We start from the raw sequence: 17,443 nt of genomic DNA, 5'->3' as shown, positions 1-17,443 counted from the left end.
CGTGACGGAGTAAGCTCCCGTTGCTCAGTCCCAGCTCCTGGGCTTAACTGTCAGGGGTCCTTTACCTTTTTTTAAGGCTTGGAAATATTTTCCCTATATTAATTAATAGCTGATAATTTACATTTTCTCAACAACATTTATTTGCATGCATGGTATTACCCTTATGGTTGTTATGTGCAATTAAAATGTGTGGTGTTTGTTTTAAGATTAACACCCTGCAGTTTATTTATTTTGAAAAATTATATCCATCTTTTCACCATCTCGTTCTCAAAGCAGCGTACAATGAAAAAAACACAAAATTTCCAAAATAAAAACATAATTAAACTGCAAAAAAATTAAACCTCAGAAATATAAATATCCAACATCTGAACAAGAAAATGAGAATGTTTTAGGAACAGGGGTCGGCAAGGTTCACATTGCCTGGTCTGGTTTACTCCAGCAGAGATCCCTCTGTTGGCCAGATCAAGCTCATTCGTGAGCACACACAGCCGCAATTTCTGGTGTCTCCGTCTGCACAGATGCAATTTTCGGCATCTGAGCATGTGCGGACGCGATTTCCGGCACTGCGGAAGCGAGTCCCTGCGCCACGCTGTGCCGTTTTAGCACAGTGTGTGGGGACTCGCCGAGCGGGCAGCTCGGTTCGGGGGTGGCTCGTGGGCCGGTTAAATGGCCTATGGGCCTTAGGTTGCCTACCCCTGTTTTAGAACATTGGAGAAGCATCCATGATGCAAAGGCCTCCTGGAATAAGATGGCTTTAACCAGGCACCTGAAACTAAACAGAGACAGTGCCTGTCATAATATGTTTGTTTGCATAGTTTTGATACTGAGCACTGCTTCAGATTCTGCAGATACCATATTCCTCCCTGCAAAGACAAGGAACGTTTTGCATCATCATTTATTATGACACAATTGGAACTGACGAATGTTAAATCAAAACTGATGGAATATTTCAGTGCAATTCCTGACTCCACACCCTTACCCTCCTTCTCTCGATTCAGCATGAAACTGGGTGAGAACTGCATGTGTTACCTCTTTTCTCCTAATTGAAATCCTTCTCACAGGAGAGGCCAGACCAAATATTTCCATATTCTTAGTACAATTTGTAACACAAAATGTGTTTTAAGTAAAGATTATAAATGAAGGTGACCGTGTAAGAGCTTAAAGAAGTGTATTATCATAATTGTTTCCTCTTAGGCACAAAGGAAGCTGCTTGATACCAAATAAAGTCCAATGGTCATCTAGTTCAGTATTGTCTGAGCTAGACAATACTGAAAGACAATGTTAAACAATGGAGAAGGGTGTCATGAATGAGCCAGCCCCCAGGGAAGGTTTGCAGCCACTCCCAGAGAATAGTTGCTGACATTTGAAGGAAGCAGTCAGGAACAGAGAGGGTTAACTGCCATGCACCCACCCCTTGGAATGCCGCTGAGAACAAGCTAGAACACAGTCACAGCTCACTGGAAGCACAAATAGGTGAGAAAGAGTTAAGAGACAGCCTCTCAGAGACTGGGGAAGAGGAGGGAGCTGACCCCCTCCATGAATGGGAGGGCTGCAATATAGGAAGTGGAACAATAAATCATCCTTTTTAATTAACTACTCTCACTGTGCTATCAAGCCAAGGACTGGACTCCTGACACAAGGGTTGCATACCCTCCAACATGTCTCCAACGAAAATAGGGACGTCCTGTTCCATATGTTGTGATGATGTAAACATTTGAATTGATGGAGCTGCAGCACAATCATTAATGAAGCTGAAGTGCAATAATCATAAACAGTTTTTGCTGTTGCTTCATTGAACATCCACATTACAAAATGTCCAGTGTATTTTGGGTCAAAGATAATTAATGCTGATTAAGAGAATGTAGGCTTTGCCTCTATTTTCTCTCACCACCTTCTTTTAGTATCTTGAACCTCTTTGTCTGAGGAGGAAATGTGGCTGTGCTTCACGTCATGATTGATATAGGACAACCAAGGATGCCAGGCCATCCTCTCTCAACTAGGTCATTCTTTCTAAAGTCTGTTTTGAAAGAGCTTGTATACTCAGCTTCTCCACCTCGCCAGGAAAACACACACCTGACTCCACGGGTCTGTTTTCTGGGCAGTTGGCAGGATGCTGTGTGGGCTGAAGTCAGCAATAATGGAAGCCCATATAAAACCGCCCTGCCAAGACCAGTCTAGTGGCACAAATACTTAAGGGGTGCCTACAGGCTTGTCTGTTCTCCAGCAACTGGCAGAAATACATTTCCCCTGAACTTGGAGGGTCAACTAAGCTATCATGGTCAATTACCCTTCATTGCCCTGTCCTCTGGATTAACTCAATCCCATTTTAGAGAAAGCTTTGACTCGAGGGTTATCTGTTCCTGAAAAGACTCTCAACATTCAAGAAATAGCTGCAAAGCCTCAGTAACCACTCCCATATTGACACTACAAAAAGGCCCGGCCTCAGCTATCAAGTTTTCAGAGGATCATAAAAACATACAAGAACAAAACAACTATATAAAACACAGTAGAGTGATTAAAACCAGCTACTCAACATGCTGGGAAGCCAGTGCAAATAAAATAGTCTTCCCCTGGTGGTGAAAATGACACAGAGATTATTTTACTCCAGAGAATAATATTTTCCATAAGAGGTGCCACCACTGCAAAGGTGCCCTCTCTGGTCACCATCTGCCTTCAGTGGAGAAAAACCTCAAATAATGATTTCAAATGGTGAATTCAACTCAGGTAGGCTCACGTGGAAGAAGGCACTTCTTTATAAGACTCAGGTCCCAGGTTGTTCAAGGTTAGTTCCAATAGCCTGTGGCGTTGTTTAGAGTGACAAGATATAGCCAGTTTCGGTTAGAACGTAACAGCTGTTTTGGACTAATTAAAGTACAGTATCTGACAGGAGTGCCTGGCGTGCTCTGGTCCATGGGGTCATGAAGAGACGGACATGACTAAACAACATTATCATCTGACAACACAGTCCCCTGTAGAATTCATTGCAGTACGTAGTCTAATCTGGAGGTTACCAGAGCATGAATCACTAGGACCAGACTCTCTCTTCTCATGAGGGGGGTCACAGCTTCCAAACCATCTGAAGTTGTTGAAAGATGCTTCATATCAACCACAGAAGGCACTCAAGTCTCCATTGACAATGCCGGATCTTGCAGCAACAACAAATTTCACAGCTGATCCGTCATAAGTGATACCCAAACCAGAATGGTTTGGATACCTCTCTCTATCTTATCAGAACTGAGCTTCAATGTATCAATCCTCATCCAGTCAATTTTTAATCCAAAATGCTGGTTCAGTAAGGCTACAGCCTCAGCTGAATGAGATGAAAAGAAATGGAGCTGGATGGCACAAACATACCGATAGCTCCAAATCTTCAGACAACCTCATTCAACAGCTTAACTGAGATACAAGTATAAAACCTGTACTAAAGGCTGGTGGAATTTCAAAGTTTGATTTTGCTGGTGCTTTCTTCAAAGGAATGATGAGACATGTTTCTTTTGACCAGCCACGGATGCTGTGAGCCTGTCAACTTGATACAGGTGCATGTTGGGAATTGTAGGTTTGTTTGCAATCTTGCCTGAGACATGTATTTTTTTGTTTTGTTTTAAGCAAGAAGTTGCTTCCTGTTATGAACTGGGCAGAGGGGACTGGGTTAATCCCATTTATGCAAACTGTTCAGAAGCAGAAGAAGAGTTTGGATTTGATATCCCGCTTTATCACTACCCGAAGGAGTCTCAAAGCGGCTAACATTCTCCTTTCCCTTCCTCCCCCACAACAAACACTCTGTGAGGTGAGTGAGGCTGAGAGACTTCAAAGAAGTGTGACTGGCCCAAGGTCACCCAGCAGCTGCATGTGGAGGAGCGGAGACGCGAACCCGGTTCCCCAGATTGCAAGTCTACCGCTCTTAACCACTACACCACACTGGGTGTAGTGATTGTTGTTGTTGTTTAGTCGTTTAGTCGTGTCCGACTCTTCGTGACCCCATGGACCAGAGCACGTGTAGTGATTACAAAACTTTATTGTTGTCAATTCTGTGGTGATGGTAGGATGTACTCTTTCTATGAAGTCAGTCTGCTGTGGATTCCTTACCGGCAAGACTGGTGCACTCTGTACATGCTTGCGCCATTTATTTCTGAAGCATTCACAGCAGATGCAATCTTGTACATATGTATCAAGGAGCAATCCCCATTAAGTGTAGTTTACTTCTGAGTAATGTGGTTATTGTTGCATGAACCCACACTAGAAACTGTGATAGCATAAATTCCTTCAGAGCAAAGGTAGCACATATCTAAGTATTTATGCAGCTGTAGTGTTTAAGTGCCTACTGTTTCTTTGCAAAAGAGAAGGCGGAAATCAGAACAGGTGGAGGGCACATTTTTCCCCTCTCAACAAAAAAGCGACTGTGGCAGCAGGGGCCCCTTCTGAACCAAAGACTTTGGGCTTCATTAGGGGCTAAGTATTTGTATAATTGAAATGCTTAAGTGTCCATTATCTTTGCAAGGAGGACAGAAAGAACCTGAACATGACCTCTGGTTGTCAAGCAGCCCCACCGGGTCCAATATTCAACAACCAGAACTAAGACAGGGTATTTTCAGTATGTCTTAAATTGTGAAAATAATTTCCAGTATTGTCTGGATGGTACTTGACCTCCCCACTCCCACACATGAGAGTACAGATCAGGGCTTACATTGGAAGGCTATAGTAGTATTTTCATATGTGGCAGAGATTTCATAATGTAAAAAAATATTGTTCTAAAATTATTAGTAATAAGTACTTTATCTGATTGCTAGACTCCTAAGATATGTCACAAAGACTGGTTGAACAGGTTGCAGAGCATAGCCATAATGGAAAATGCTACATGCTTTATTAAAACAATAACTGACCAGCTGTTCATTATTATTTTTTAGAATGCTCGTTTTATTTTGGAGACATCATGGGCATAATTTACAATGAGACCCACTGGACTCTGATCTGAAACTAGACCTGAGACAGACCCACATAATTAGCATCATTCAAGGATAGCTGGAGTTTCATTAAACCATTGCTGCTCATGGAAACTTTTCTGGGCACCTATTCTTACAGTTCATATACAATGTGTATCGTTATGCGTATTTAAAGGAAAGCTACATTTTATTGCTTCACCCACAGCCATGTCCTGTTAAATGCTGTGTATGAGCTTGCCCCTCTCAACCATTAAAAACCACCAGTTGAACTATCCCTTTGGGAATGGTGTGCACTAGTTGCCAGGCAGATATGAGGTGCAATGGCCCTTTGCTTAAATCCATGCTCTGCTCCCATAAGGCATGACCCTAGGTTCTTACCACAATAGGATATTCTGTTGTTGCTCTATAGAAAGGCTCCTGTGACACCTTTAGACTAACACACCTATTTGTAGCACAAGCTTTTGTGGATTAATAGTCCACTTCATCATGTGCATCCAATGACATACTTTGCTCCATGAAAGCTTAAGCTACAATAGATCTGTTAGTCTTAAGGAAGCACATACCTCTTCTTAATTTAATTTCTGCCACAATAGATTAACACAGCTGCCACTTGAAGTTCATACATAGTTCATGAACCCCCCCCCCAAAAAAAACCCTTAGCAATGGAGCATGCAATGAAGGTTGGGAATTAGTATTAAGCACATTATTTTATTGACACCGTATAACAAAAATACAAATCAGCCATTACGTACACAGTTATTATGTTCCAATTAAGACAAATTAAAAGCACACTTTCCATTCTTTTGCCAAATTCAAGGAATTTGTTTTTCTTTATTCAGTCCATTAAAATCCTTATGAACATTGTCCGTTATCTAGAGCAGGCACAGGCAAACTCGGCCCTCCAGACGTTTTGGGACTTCAACTCCCATCCTCCCTGACCACTAGTCCTGTTAGCTAGGGGTGATGGGAGTTGTAGTCCCAAAACATCTGGAGGGCCGAGTTTGCCTATTCCTGATCTAGAGTCTTGGATGTATAGGGGGTGCTTTCAGGCAAATATACTTTCCCCAAAAGCAGTGCAAGCCAGAGCTGCAGAATGGCCGACTACAACTGTGGCCTTTTCTGAACAAGGAACTGCCGTTTTTAATTATCATGGAATGCATGAAGATTAGACAGCATCTATATTCCACTAGCAAATATGGATAATATTGTGCTGTTATTCACAATGCAACTACAGTAGACTCGCAAGTTGCTCAGGGGTTACATTTATAAAGCCAAAACAGCATATAGTCAGAACAATCCCTGAACCAATCCTGGCATGATCACCCCTCCCCTTCTTCTGAAGCTGGTGTGCCGAGTGGGCCTTGTCCCCTATGTAAGGCAGAGCACTTTTAAGCCTTGCTTAGCAGGCTCTGGGATCTCACAAAGTCCCAACAAAATCTTGAGGAGGCCTCCAGAGCCCATGTGACAAGTCTTCCAAAGCCCAGTAAGCAAATCTGAGAGCCTAACAGCTCTCTGCCTTGTGTGCATTTAATTTGTGTGATGTCAGTTGACCGGCTGCCGGGCACATAAAGCTGTATTCACACAAGTTAAATGCACGCAGGGTGTGAGTCTGCCGTGTTTAAAACTGAGCTACGGTAACTGTAGCAAAGAAATAAGTAAATAAGTCTGCCCACAAGAAAAATGCAAAAATTTGTATTATCCGTTATGTCAAAAGTGTCACAAAACAGGAAGCATACACACCTTTTTTGTTGTATTTTGGTTTGACTAAAAAAGTGATTAACCTAGCATGAATATATCAAAATAATGTGAGAAATATGCCTCAAAAAGAAAACAACTAAGTGTTAAACTTTAGCCTTGATATGCCAATATAGATTAGTAGCTTAATCTCATGGAACCAATTTCCTGGTTCAGATGTCAAGTTAAACCATAGTTTAGCATAATGAGAACTTATGCAGCAAAGTCTTCTTCTCAAATGCCCCCACTCGCCAGTCACCAGCACAAGTGTGAAGTGGAGCCGGGAGACTTAGCCACAGCTTGTCATGTTATCTAAACTGACAAGGTGCAGTTAATGTTAACAATGGCTTGTTTGCTACTTCAGATGATGTTTCGCTTTGGGAAAAGGGGGCAATACAAATCTTGGAGAACTGAAGGCTATTGCATTTGTGCTACGGCAGACATGGAGTGTGCTAAGAACTGACCTAAGAGAGCACTGGATCTCAGTAAGTATACAATTCATTTGGATTTTCACTGGGTATTCCTAAGTGGCGGTGCTTTTGTTAAACATAACATTCAAAAAGGAGCACCCACATGTTTATAAAATGATCAGTTGCTACTTTGGTTTCCATTCTTCTTTGGCTATGGCAAAACTGTTTCACTGCAGAGTGGTCCGGACTTTGGCAATTTAGAAGAACCAGGCTAGCTGTAGTCAATCCTTTTTTACATACTCAGATACAACTCAAAAGTCAATCCACAGAAGATATTAAGAGTCAAAACACTGCTACTCAAAGCTACATTTGTACAATGAAAACATTCCCTACAATACAAATGGTTATTAAAAAAATAATAATAGATATATTTACATTTAGTTTCACATTGACATTGATGATACCATACAGAATGATCAACACTGGGCTGCACCTAAAAAATACAATTCTTAATATTTTGACATTTACAAGGAAAATTGGTTGCTATGTTTCGAAAACAAAATAATGAAGAAACGTACCTTTTGAAAGAAGCACCCAGACCACACTATGAATGGCATTTAGAAGGATACAATGTGGCAATAAATCTTTAAGAAAGGGAGAACTGGATTATTGGGGGGGGCACAAGATTTTTTGGGGGGTGGGGTGGGGACGACATTTCTCAACTGCTTTTAAAAATAAGATGCGACATACAGAGGTGAATGGAGGATGAGTCATCGCAGACAAAGGACAAGAAGATGCCCACTACATGTTAAAACGGATGAACCTGATGTGATGAGTGGTGAAATTCCTTGACTCAGTGAAACAATAAGAGGTCTCATATACTGAGTGCTCAATTTCATACTTCATAGTAAACATGGCACAAGTGTTGTTTTGGTGAAAATATCGCCCTGTCATTATCTGTGGTCCAACACAATCATGTCCCACCTTTATGAAAATTAACATATTTAAGCAACCAGGCTGTCTTTCTTTCTTCTTGTTATGACTTTCGCCTGTCATAATCACCGACCATCCTCTTGATGTGCGACAGTTTGCTCTTTAGTGCCTTGCAGTGGGCTTTGCGGTTCTTATAGTCTGCTGACTAAAACACAGAATGAAAACTATTAATAAATGAAGTAAATCAGATTTCATCTTTAAAATGCTAGAATATTATACTGTCTTATTCATTCAAAGTGATCACTATCAGAAGAGACAAATGAGCCTATTCTGAAACTCTCAATAGTTTATGAAGTCCTTAAAACAATGAATTTGCAGAATAATCACCAAGGGATATGACCTCATGTGCTTCTGTTCGAAACTGAAGGAACACGTAAGTTTGAATTTTGAATGTGTAAATGTCTAAAGACAATGCATAAAACAAGCACCCTTAGATTTACTGCTAGATAAGAGTTTAATAGTTATTGTATTTGTTTAAAAACCAATGAAAATTTGTTTAAAAAAAGAAGAAAAACCAGAAGGAACATGTATGGCAGACCAATAGCTGTACTTCTGTTTTAAAAGAGACAGAGTTTAATAGTTATTGTATTTGTACAATAAGAGTTATAAGAGTTTAATAGTTATTGTATTTGTTTAAAAACCAATGAAAATCTGTTTAAAAGAAGAAGAAAAACCAGAAGGAACATGTATGGCAGACCAATAGCTGTACTTCTGTTTTAAAAGAGACAGAACAGTTCAAAGACAACAGTTTGAAAAGCAGGCTGTATTTAACAGGGACAGATGCAAGCCCAACCTCAGCCTTCCCTTGCTCTGCCTCTGCAACCTGAAAAGTGGTCTGAATTTTGGAATACCCATCAGGTCAGAGCCAAATTCTTAAGAGCTGGAGATGGGAGGCAGAGGATTGCTATGGCTATGGGCTTGTACCTGGACAGTATAAAGCCAAAACAGATCTTAACCTTCTGCCAAACTCTAGGGTGTGATTCATCCTCTCTCTTCCATAGCTCCAGTGTTCAGAGGAAAACTTGGTTTCATCTTGCCCAGCAGAGGCTGCCCCCTCACCTGTAGATTCAGTGACAGAATCCGTAGATCCTACTTTTCCACTGGCGGCTAAAGTGGTACTGGTGGCACAGAAACCCTTTCACCAGCTGAGGCTGGTGTGCCAACTGCACCCTCTCCTAGATATAAATCACCTGGGCCAGAGTCATCCAGGCTATGTTAACTTGGCAACTTGTTCAACAAGAACTAAGTCCCAATTGAAGTCTACATGTTCCGTGGCCAAGGTTTACTGCAACACATCTGGGACATTTCTAGCCCCATCATGTTGCACATGTGTTCAATGAGTTAGGTCCAAACTGGTGAAGAACAAAAATCAACAACTGTGGGATACTACTAGTGTTTTTGAATAAACACCACACGCTTTTTAGAAGACAAAAACAATTGCAACAGGTTTCAGGAAGCAGCCACTGAAAGTCTGCAAAAATTGACAATCCAACCGTACTTCTTTCAAAGATCTCTCCTGCTGCAACAGGAGGTATCTTGGTTTACGCAGAGATTACTTAAGTAAACTACTTACTGCCTTTATATCCTTCAGTCGGTTGTATTCTTCAGCAGCAGACTACAAGTAAAAATAACTCAAATTAGATATCACAAACATTAGCAAAAATCAAAAGCAGAATGGAGGCAGGCTTCATTATGATGCATGTATAAATGTTTAACTATTAAACCAATATCTTTATTGGTAACAAGAACAGCTGCAGGAACATAAGGAGAGCCCGGCTGGATCAGGCCAAAGGCTCATCTTGGCCACCATTCTTTTCTCAAACAGATGTCTATGGAAAGCTGCAAGCATAGGCATCTGTCTGAGGAATTCTCATCTACTCCGATCCTTCACAAATACAGACTGGAGACCACACACTATTTGGGAGTGGGGAAGGAGAGGTATGGTTCAGTGATAACCCACGGGCTTTGCATGCAGAATGTCCCAGGTTCAATCCCCAACACCTCCAAGTAAAGCTTGCAAAGACTAGTGTCTGAAGCCCAGGAATGGCAATACTCAAATAGGTAGACAAATGGTCCAACTCTTTTTAATGCAGCTTCCTCGACTCCTATAACCCCCATAAGCCACCAACAATCAAAGATGACAACATTGGGATGGATGGAGTAATGGTTTGACTCAGCCTAAATAAGGAGTGGTTTCTAGGAAGCTAGCTGATAGGTTATTTTTTTTTGGGGGGGGGGAATCAGAGATAGCCACAGTAGGAGTCTAGACTGATTGACCACTGACAAGGGCCAGAGTCTCTATCTTTAAGCAGTGCTAAAGAGGCTAGAAAAGGGATTGAGCAACAAACAGCAGGAAAGGAGACAGAGAAAAATATCCCATTATTTCATCAGTGTATTCACTCAAAAGCTGACTCAGATCATTCAGGGGGGGAAAGGAAGCCGCAAACATTGTGCAGTCAGACCCATAAGTCTTTCTCAGAGGTCACCAACATTAAATACTTTCCACGTTGCTAACTCCCACAACACTTGGGATTCTTGTTGGATGAAGTAGGTTAGAAAGCTCCTTTATCAAGCATGTTACTTCCTCTAAAGCTACAGGAATTTGAGTCCCAATCAGTATTAGTATTAAGGACTGCTTTCTACATTACAGTAAATTATATATCTGTCTTTTCAGGTCAAAGAGCAACATTTTTTCTTCGGAAAGGAAAAACTGCTTCCAGCTACCTAGCCTAAGGGAAGCCTACGGTTAGAGTTGGTTTCAACAAACACTGCATTGATCATTAGGAGTTTAGGTGTTTCTTTCCTGGTTCCTTTTTAATTACAGTATCACAGACTTTAATAGCTTGTGATTTTTGTAGGGGAAAGCATATGGCACTAATAATAGTTGTCCACTGGCTACTAATATTGCGTTCAACATCTAAAGCCACATTTCAAAAAAACAAAGAAGAGCCATAAAAAATACAAATTTGCCTTCACCAAAACACCACTGAGTCACTTCACCAATCTTTTGCTGTTTTCAGTGACTCTTCAAGGCAGAGCTCTTTCCTTGACCTATTGCTTAAGAGTGTTTTAAGTGGAGATGCCAAGGATGGAACACGGGTCCTTCTGCATGAGAAATATGATGTCCAATGCAATGCCCATCATCCATGCTGGGTGGGGTTGATGGGAGTTGGAATCTGACGACATCTGGAGGACTATCCCACCCTGCACAGCCTTAGCTAGACTGTAGTTCTGGGAGATGGGATGCAAGCGAATTTAGTGCAGATGCAGACATAATTCTAATGTCCAAAATTCTCTCAAGAGGCAAAAGGTGTATGTACCACTAAAGCAACACTCAAATCGCAATATATTTCAATGAATGAAATTACCCTATATTCTTCACTGTCTTCAGGGTAGTCATCCAATTCTTTATCAAGACGAGAAATTTCTCTGCTGATTTCATCAAGCTCTGCTTGCAACCGCTTGTATTCTTGTAGACCTGCATCGAAATCTCGCTTGTATGCTTGCCTTTGTTGATCAGATGATACAGGTGGATATTCCCTGGATGAAGAGTGATTTAAACAGCATTGTTTGAAGAAATGGAGTAGGCAGTTGCAGAGAGACTTGCTGATTTAGCATTTGTTTATAGGGAAAGGATACCTATGATGCAAATTAATCTTTCAGTTTTGTGCTTTGGTCAAAGCATGAAAATGTAGAATTTAGATCCGCATTCTTTACTAGAACTGGCAAATGCCTATAGGAGCCTTGTACAAAGATGAACCAACGCAATAATAAAGAAGTACATTTCCACACCTTTAAATGCAACTTTCTTTCAGCAAAACTTCAGTTTCTAGAAATTATTACCACTATTTTGGGCTCCATCTTCCTTCCATGTACATATCCAAGGAAATTTTTCTCTCTCTCTCTCTCTCTCTCTCTCTCTCACACACACACACACACACACACACAATATGCATTCCACATACTATGTTTTTTGCACGTTTACTTAACAAGCAATGCAAGCTTTCCTTCATTATCTTGGCTGACCGCATGAGTTGCCATAGTTACACATAACACACTTGAGTTTCTAACTCAGGTTACATAAAGGGTAGTTGGAGTGCGTTTCATTTGTACCTCTTGTATTTTGAAAATTGGTTACTACACGTTTTACTTACAAAAAGGTCTGTAAAGGGACAAATCAAGAATTTCACAAACTATGTTACTATCTGTTTAGAGTGAGGCATATTTATTTAATTGCTGGTCAGTTTTTACCTATTTAAGCAGTGATCCAAGAACTTTTAACCAACTGAATCATATCACTGAAACACAGGAAGAGCCATTTCTGAAATCTTACATTCTTGTGATCAGATTCTAAAAACAGAGACCTTCCAAGTATGCATACAAGCAGCAGCTCAGGATGAGTCAGTTTCAGCAGACAGTTTTCAGAGGCTAATAATGTTCCAAAATATGACATCTGCCTGCACCTCCCTTCATTTTCCTGCTCTGCCCTAACATACAAGATTGACACCTTAATAGGTAGGTAACACACAGAAGCTACAGCAACTAATTTTTCAATCCATCACATTCATGTAAAATACTTGTATTCAAACACAGTGATGCTTCCATCAATAGTAGGAAAGGCACTGCACTTCTATTTTCCCTGCCAAAATACTAGCTTTTTACTAACAAGTAGGTGACATCAACTTCTGAATTTAATATCCAGTTTCCATTTATGCTAGTGGAAACCTAGAGAGTGAGTGTTGGTAGGAGGCTGTATCCCAGTGTCATTCATAACATACACAACCTGTTAAAGCCTCATGGTAACCTGCATCAACTTGTGTTAGAATAAGTGGGGTTCTCTGTACTGATGCTCTACAACCAGGCTGCCATTAACATGGTACCAATGCCCAAGTTTTATGGAATTGTCCATACCTGTCCCAGTCCTCCTCCAGTTCATCACAAGACTCTCCTCCAGTGGTGTAATCTGCATCATAGTTGTCGGTGTAGGTTCTCTTTACTCTTCCTGCTCTTCCTTTTTGTGCTGGCTCCTTAGCTGACCCATTGTAACTGCTAGTGTTGGCATACTGAGGTGGCATTGGGCTCTTTGTTAAATTCACTTCAGGTATCCTGTTACAAAACAAGAACAATTCATTTCCACTGAGCAGATATTAAGAGAGACAAAATAAAGACTGCTGGTTGTTAATGCTAGGCTTCCCAATGTTAAGTTTATTTTCTTCATCACACAAAATGACGTTATTGTCTAAGAGCTGTTGTACGAAGTCAGGTAGACTAATGCAGCAGGTAACAAAGTCGGCAAAGTCATGCCAGATACTTTCTGTTCTGTAGCATAAGCTGGTATCCTTCTCTAGAAATGTTAATCAGAGTAACCCCTGTAATTCTAAGGGCTCAGAGTTACTGTTCAGCTTTAGTAAACTCATGATTAAAATAGGAACAAAAGGGACCTATGCATTGAACTTAATGAAATAAAATGTTGGACACATTTGCTTGACTGTTCCTTAACTTTAAGTATCCCAGCCTTCTGCAAGTTGTACACATTTAATCTCCCTGCCATTTACAGAAAACAGTTGACTTCAAGAATCTAAGACAAAACGATATTAATTATTGTTTCCTTTGGCACACACACAACAGTCCTCAGATCCTTCTGCAAGGAAACCTCAGTATGTGCAAGTGAAACTACCAGATATACAATACACCCTGCCTTAGTTTCCCTCACCATCTTCTGTTTTGTCATGTCTTTTTTAATATTGAAAGCCCCTCTCAACATGGCTCACATAATATGGTTCTGACCCTCCCTGCTATAGCCATAGTTGGGGGCAGTTTTGGAGAGGGTCAGACAAATATCCATAACAAAACTTATTTTTAATTATGTAAACCACCCTGAGACTTGTGTTCAGCCATTATTGAAGGTGGTTTACATTTAACTTAGTCTTTAAGTGACAAAACAAGAGTGGCACATCTTGGGTCAGGAACATTTTGGCTGACCCTGATAGCCAAAATAGTGTGGTTTCTAGGACCCTGCCTTTTGCTTTCAGTGTAATCCTGGATAAATTTATTTGAAAGTCAGTCTCGTTGCATTCATTGGGTCTTCCTCCTAGGTTAACAGGCATAGAGTTGCAGCTGTAGTAATTGACCTTATGCAGTGCCTCCATGGGAGGTCAGGCACAATTTCCAGCTCTATTTTGGGGGAGCTGGGATAAGAGAACAGGAGTTTGTTTTAGCAGGGACTAGTTGAGGTGGCTTGAGCACCAGTCAAACAGATGCCCCAAACCTTCCTCTCTAGCTGGTTTGCCTGCCATGCCATGATGAGTGTTTTAGCAACATAGCCTTCCTTTCTAGCTTGAAGGTGGTGGGGAACACATCTTCTTCCATCTGCTCAAGGGTGATCCCTGCCCAACTCTAAGCTACAAACAAAATTGATTGGGCTGGTAGAACACTTTCCAATGCATGGCGATAAAAATATTAGCCCCACCCCCTGGTCAATTTATTTTCTGCAATTAGACCCCAGATGACCGAGGGACTTACACATTCTAGGTTAAGACATGGTTGTGAAACTTCTGAATGCCACTAATGTGACAAGCCGCCCTGCCTGCCCCCGCCCAATGAATGCAGTGTTTTTATTTCATTCAATAGAGACTGAGAACATTATGAAATCGTCACTTGTGAGCTAAATTTGCAAGCAGGATGGTGTTGCTGCACCTCTCAAAACATGGCCATCAACCTTTGACAACCATTCATTACAGCGCTATTTCATGTAATATGTATGCAAGGACTGTCCTTATTCCATTATGTTCATTCATAAACAGAATAACTAACAAGTTCAACTATGGCTATCTTCCAGACAAAACATAGTTCTGAAGGTACAAAGGCAAGCTGGATGAACGACATACTTTCTGATCACCAGTTCCTCTTGAACCCAACTAAAAGATGATACATGGGGGCAAAGTAATGATAAACCACCAATACATCACCTAAGGCAGTGGCAGCCGATATGATGCGCTCCAGATGTTATAGACTGCACTTCCCATTAATTCCTGGCCATTAGCCATGCTTGCTAGGGTTGGTGGGAGTTCTAGTCCAAAACATCTGGAGGGCATGCTACCTGATGTAAGGAACGCTTGATGAGCAAGTGGGCAATGGAAGCCAATCATAGAAGGCAAGTCAGTTTTCTAAACAATGGAGCCAGAGAATATTACAAGAAGAGCAATCTCTTCAAGCAACCTCTACAAGCCCAGAGGATAACATGATTCTTTCAAATCACTATGCTTAACGTTCTCCCAACACACCCCTAAGTTGATATTGGCTCTTGATTAAAAGCTTTAAAAAAAATTCTACACACCCAAGGACTTGGGAGAAGTTTTTTTTAAAAAGGCTGTTCAGTATTTACAAGATGCATGAAGGAAGATAGGATAGTACTGCTCATTCTTTAAAAATCCCTAGAGTTAGGATTCTTAGTTCTGCTTTAATGTTTCTAGGTGTTGGCTTTATGTTATTGTTTTCATCATAAATTCCCTTACAAAATGCTGTGAAATGCAGGGTGCAACAGTGAAAGAACAATACACCCAAGGGACTAAGTCTGCAATCCTATGCCCTTATCTGACAACAAGTCCCACAGAACTCAGCGAGACTTACTTCCAGAGGACTGTAAGTGTATGTTTACTTCCTAGGTTATCAAAATGCGGATTGGTTATCCTTATCCAAATACTTATTAAACAGTGGAGGACACACATGAAAAGTAAACAACAGTGTAACCATGAAACTACGCTCTTAAAAGCACAGGGCCTGTGTTCGTTCCCTCAGGTTGTGTAAGTGTGAATGTGGACATTCTACATTTTATAAAATATTTGCACTTTTATTGTTAGGTCTGCATACCTTGAAAAGTATACCCACTCAGGCATCAGCCTTGCTTTTACCTCAGAATATTGAAAAGAAAAAACAAAGCTATGCACATCCCAGATGAACACTGTAACAAATAAATCCTGTATATGACAAAGTGATAAGTAGCTACGAGATGAAGATCAACAGTATGCTTTTTTCTTTTTTTTCAAACACCCTAGTCTCTTAACTCTCTGGACAGGTCAGATCCAAGAGTTATTTATTTATTGAAGTTTTCCTATCCCCTCTAGTCTGGAGCACTTCACATAAGAAAAGCTTAAAAGAATCACCTAACCCATATAATAACCATAAAACCATTACATTTAAAGACAACAGAGCAGCAGTGATACATTTCTTTATCCCTTCCTTCTGGAGAATTAACCCTTCACCCCATCCTCAACTTAGCTACACCTATCTGCCAGCTGTTCACCTAAACTAACCCATGATCCAAACAAAGGTGTAATTCAGATCCTGGGATCACTGCCAGTGTCAGAATTTGGGCTTTCAAATTTCAGTAGGACCCTGCGTAATACCAAAATTCAGCACCCAGTGCAGGTGAACCAGTCGCACTCCCCTGAATCTGCCGCTGTTACTGCACCCCACCCCTTTCAACTGCAGGTCAGTGTTACAGTTTTGTCAACAGGAATCTTAGTAACTGATTAATGTTCCGAAAGGGGGGGGGGGCAGGAGAAAATGATATCACAACCTGCTTTGAATTGCTTAATATTGATCCTGTGTGGTCTTTCTATTGCATTGTGTCCATTCAAGTAGGAAAAAAAGCAGGAACATTTATACTTACGGAGTAGCTCTGTAGCTATTGTCATTATAGATCTGTTGTACAGGAACTTCAGAAACTGAGTAACCCACAGAACTGGCCACTCGATCTGTATAGTCAGCTACAGGGGTAGGTATTGCTGGCTCCGGATTTATGTTCTTCACCTGGAAGGACATACATGTGTTAAGATAAACACGTAACACTGAACAGGACACCGTCATCTCAGAGTAGAATACTTCTCTTGGCTTTTAATTGGCTGCATTTCAGATTCTTACATGGCACAAAATGGGTATTTAAAGAAAGGATTAGACTCCACAGTAGAGGGCTGAACCCACAATGCACCACTAAAGAATAGGTTGCCTGCCAGCTCTCTCTGCCCAAAGAGGTTATAATAAGCAACTACACTCAAGGGAGAATTATGAAGTTTTTCAAATGCCAAAATTTCGCACCAAACGAAGCCTGCCTCAAATGTGCATGTTGAGAATAAGGCTTTGTACAGATTCACTCTGGCTCCAGTGCGCTCCCATTGCTGCTGTCTGAAACTGTGTATGCATGACATTAGCCACTATGAATATCTATCCTGTAAGGGTTTGAGAAATACTGCTGTTTAATGCCTCATACCAGCTTCCATCCAATTTACTAACTTAAACCACAGTTCAACAGATGTTGTGCGTGTGCAGGTGACAGCTTCCTGAACAGGGGTTTGGGGGGTTACTGGG

The 17,443-nt window shown here is 41.0% G+C and overlaps 1 protein-coding gene across 4 annotated transcripts in view; it reads right to left on the bottom strand.

Annotated features, from left to right (window-relative positions):
- Positions 1 to 5,628: 5,628 nt before the first annotated feature.
- OCLN (occludin) overlaps positions 5,629 to 17,443 on the bottom strand; it is a 32,125-nt gene continuing 20,310 nt past the window's right edge. For all 4 annotated transcript variants that reach the window (XM_077936275.1, XM_028748443.2, XM_028748441.2 and 1 more), the window contains exons 5-9: positions 16,749 to 16,888; positions 12,989 to 13,183; positions 11,446 to 11,617; positions 9,651 to 9,692; positions 5,629 to 8,222 (exon numbers count right to left, since the gene is read on the bottom strand). In XM_077936275.1, the coding sequence (XP_077792401.1) occupies positions 8,121 to 8,222; positions 9,651 to 9,692; positions 11,446 to 11,617; positions 12,989 to 13,183; positions 16,749 to 16,888 (651 nt within the window). In that variant the 3' untranslated portion in view covers positions 5,629 to 8,120. The remainder of the gene's footprint in view (positions 8,223 to 9,650; positions 9,693 to 11,445; positions 11,618 to 12,988; positions 13,184 to 16,748; positions 16,889 to 17,443) is intronic.

The sequence above is a fragment of the Podarcis muralis genome, chromosome 11, assembly GCF_964188315.1.
Source record: "Podarcis muralis chromosome 11, rPodMur119.hap1.1, whole genome shotgun sequence".
NCBI lineage: Eukaryota > Metazoa > Chordata > Lepidosauria > Squamata > Lacertidae > Podarcis > Podarcis muralis.
The sequence above is the reverse complement of the archived record's forward strand: the minus strand, read 5'-3'. Positions and strand labels throughout refer to the sequence as shown.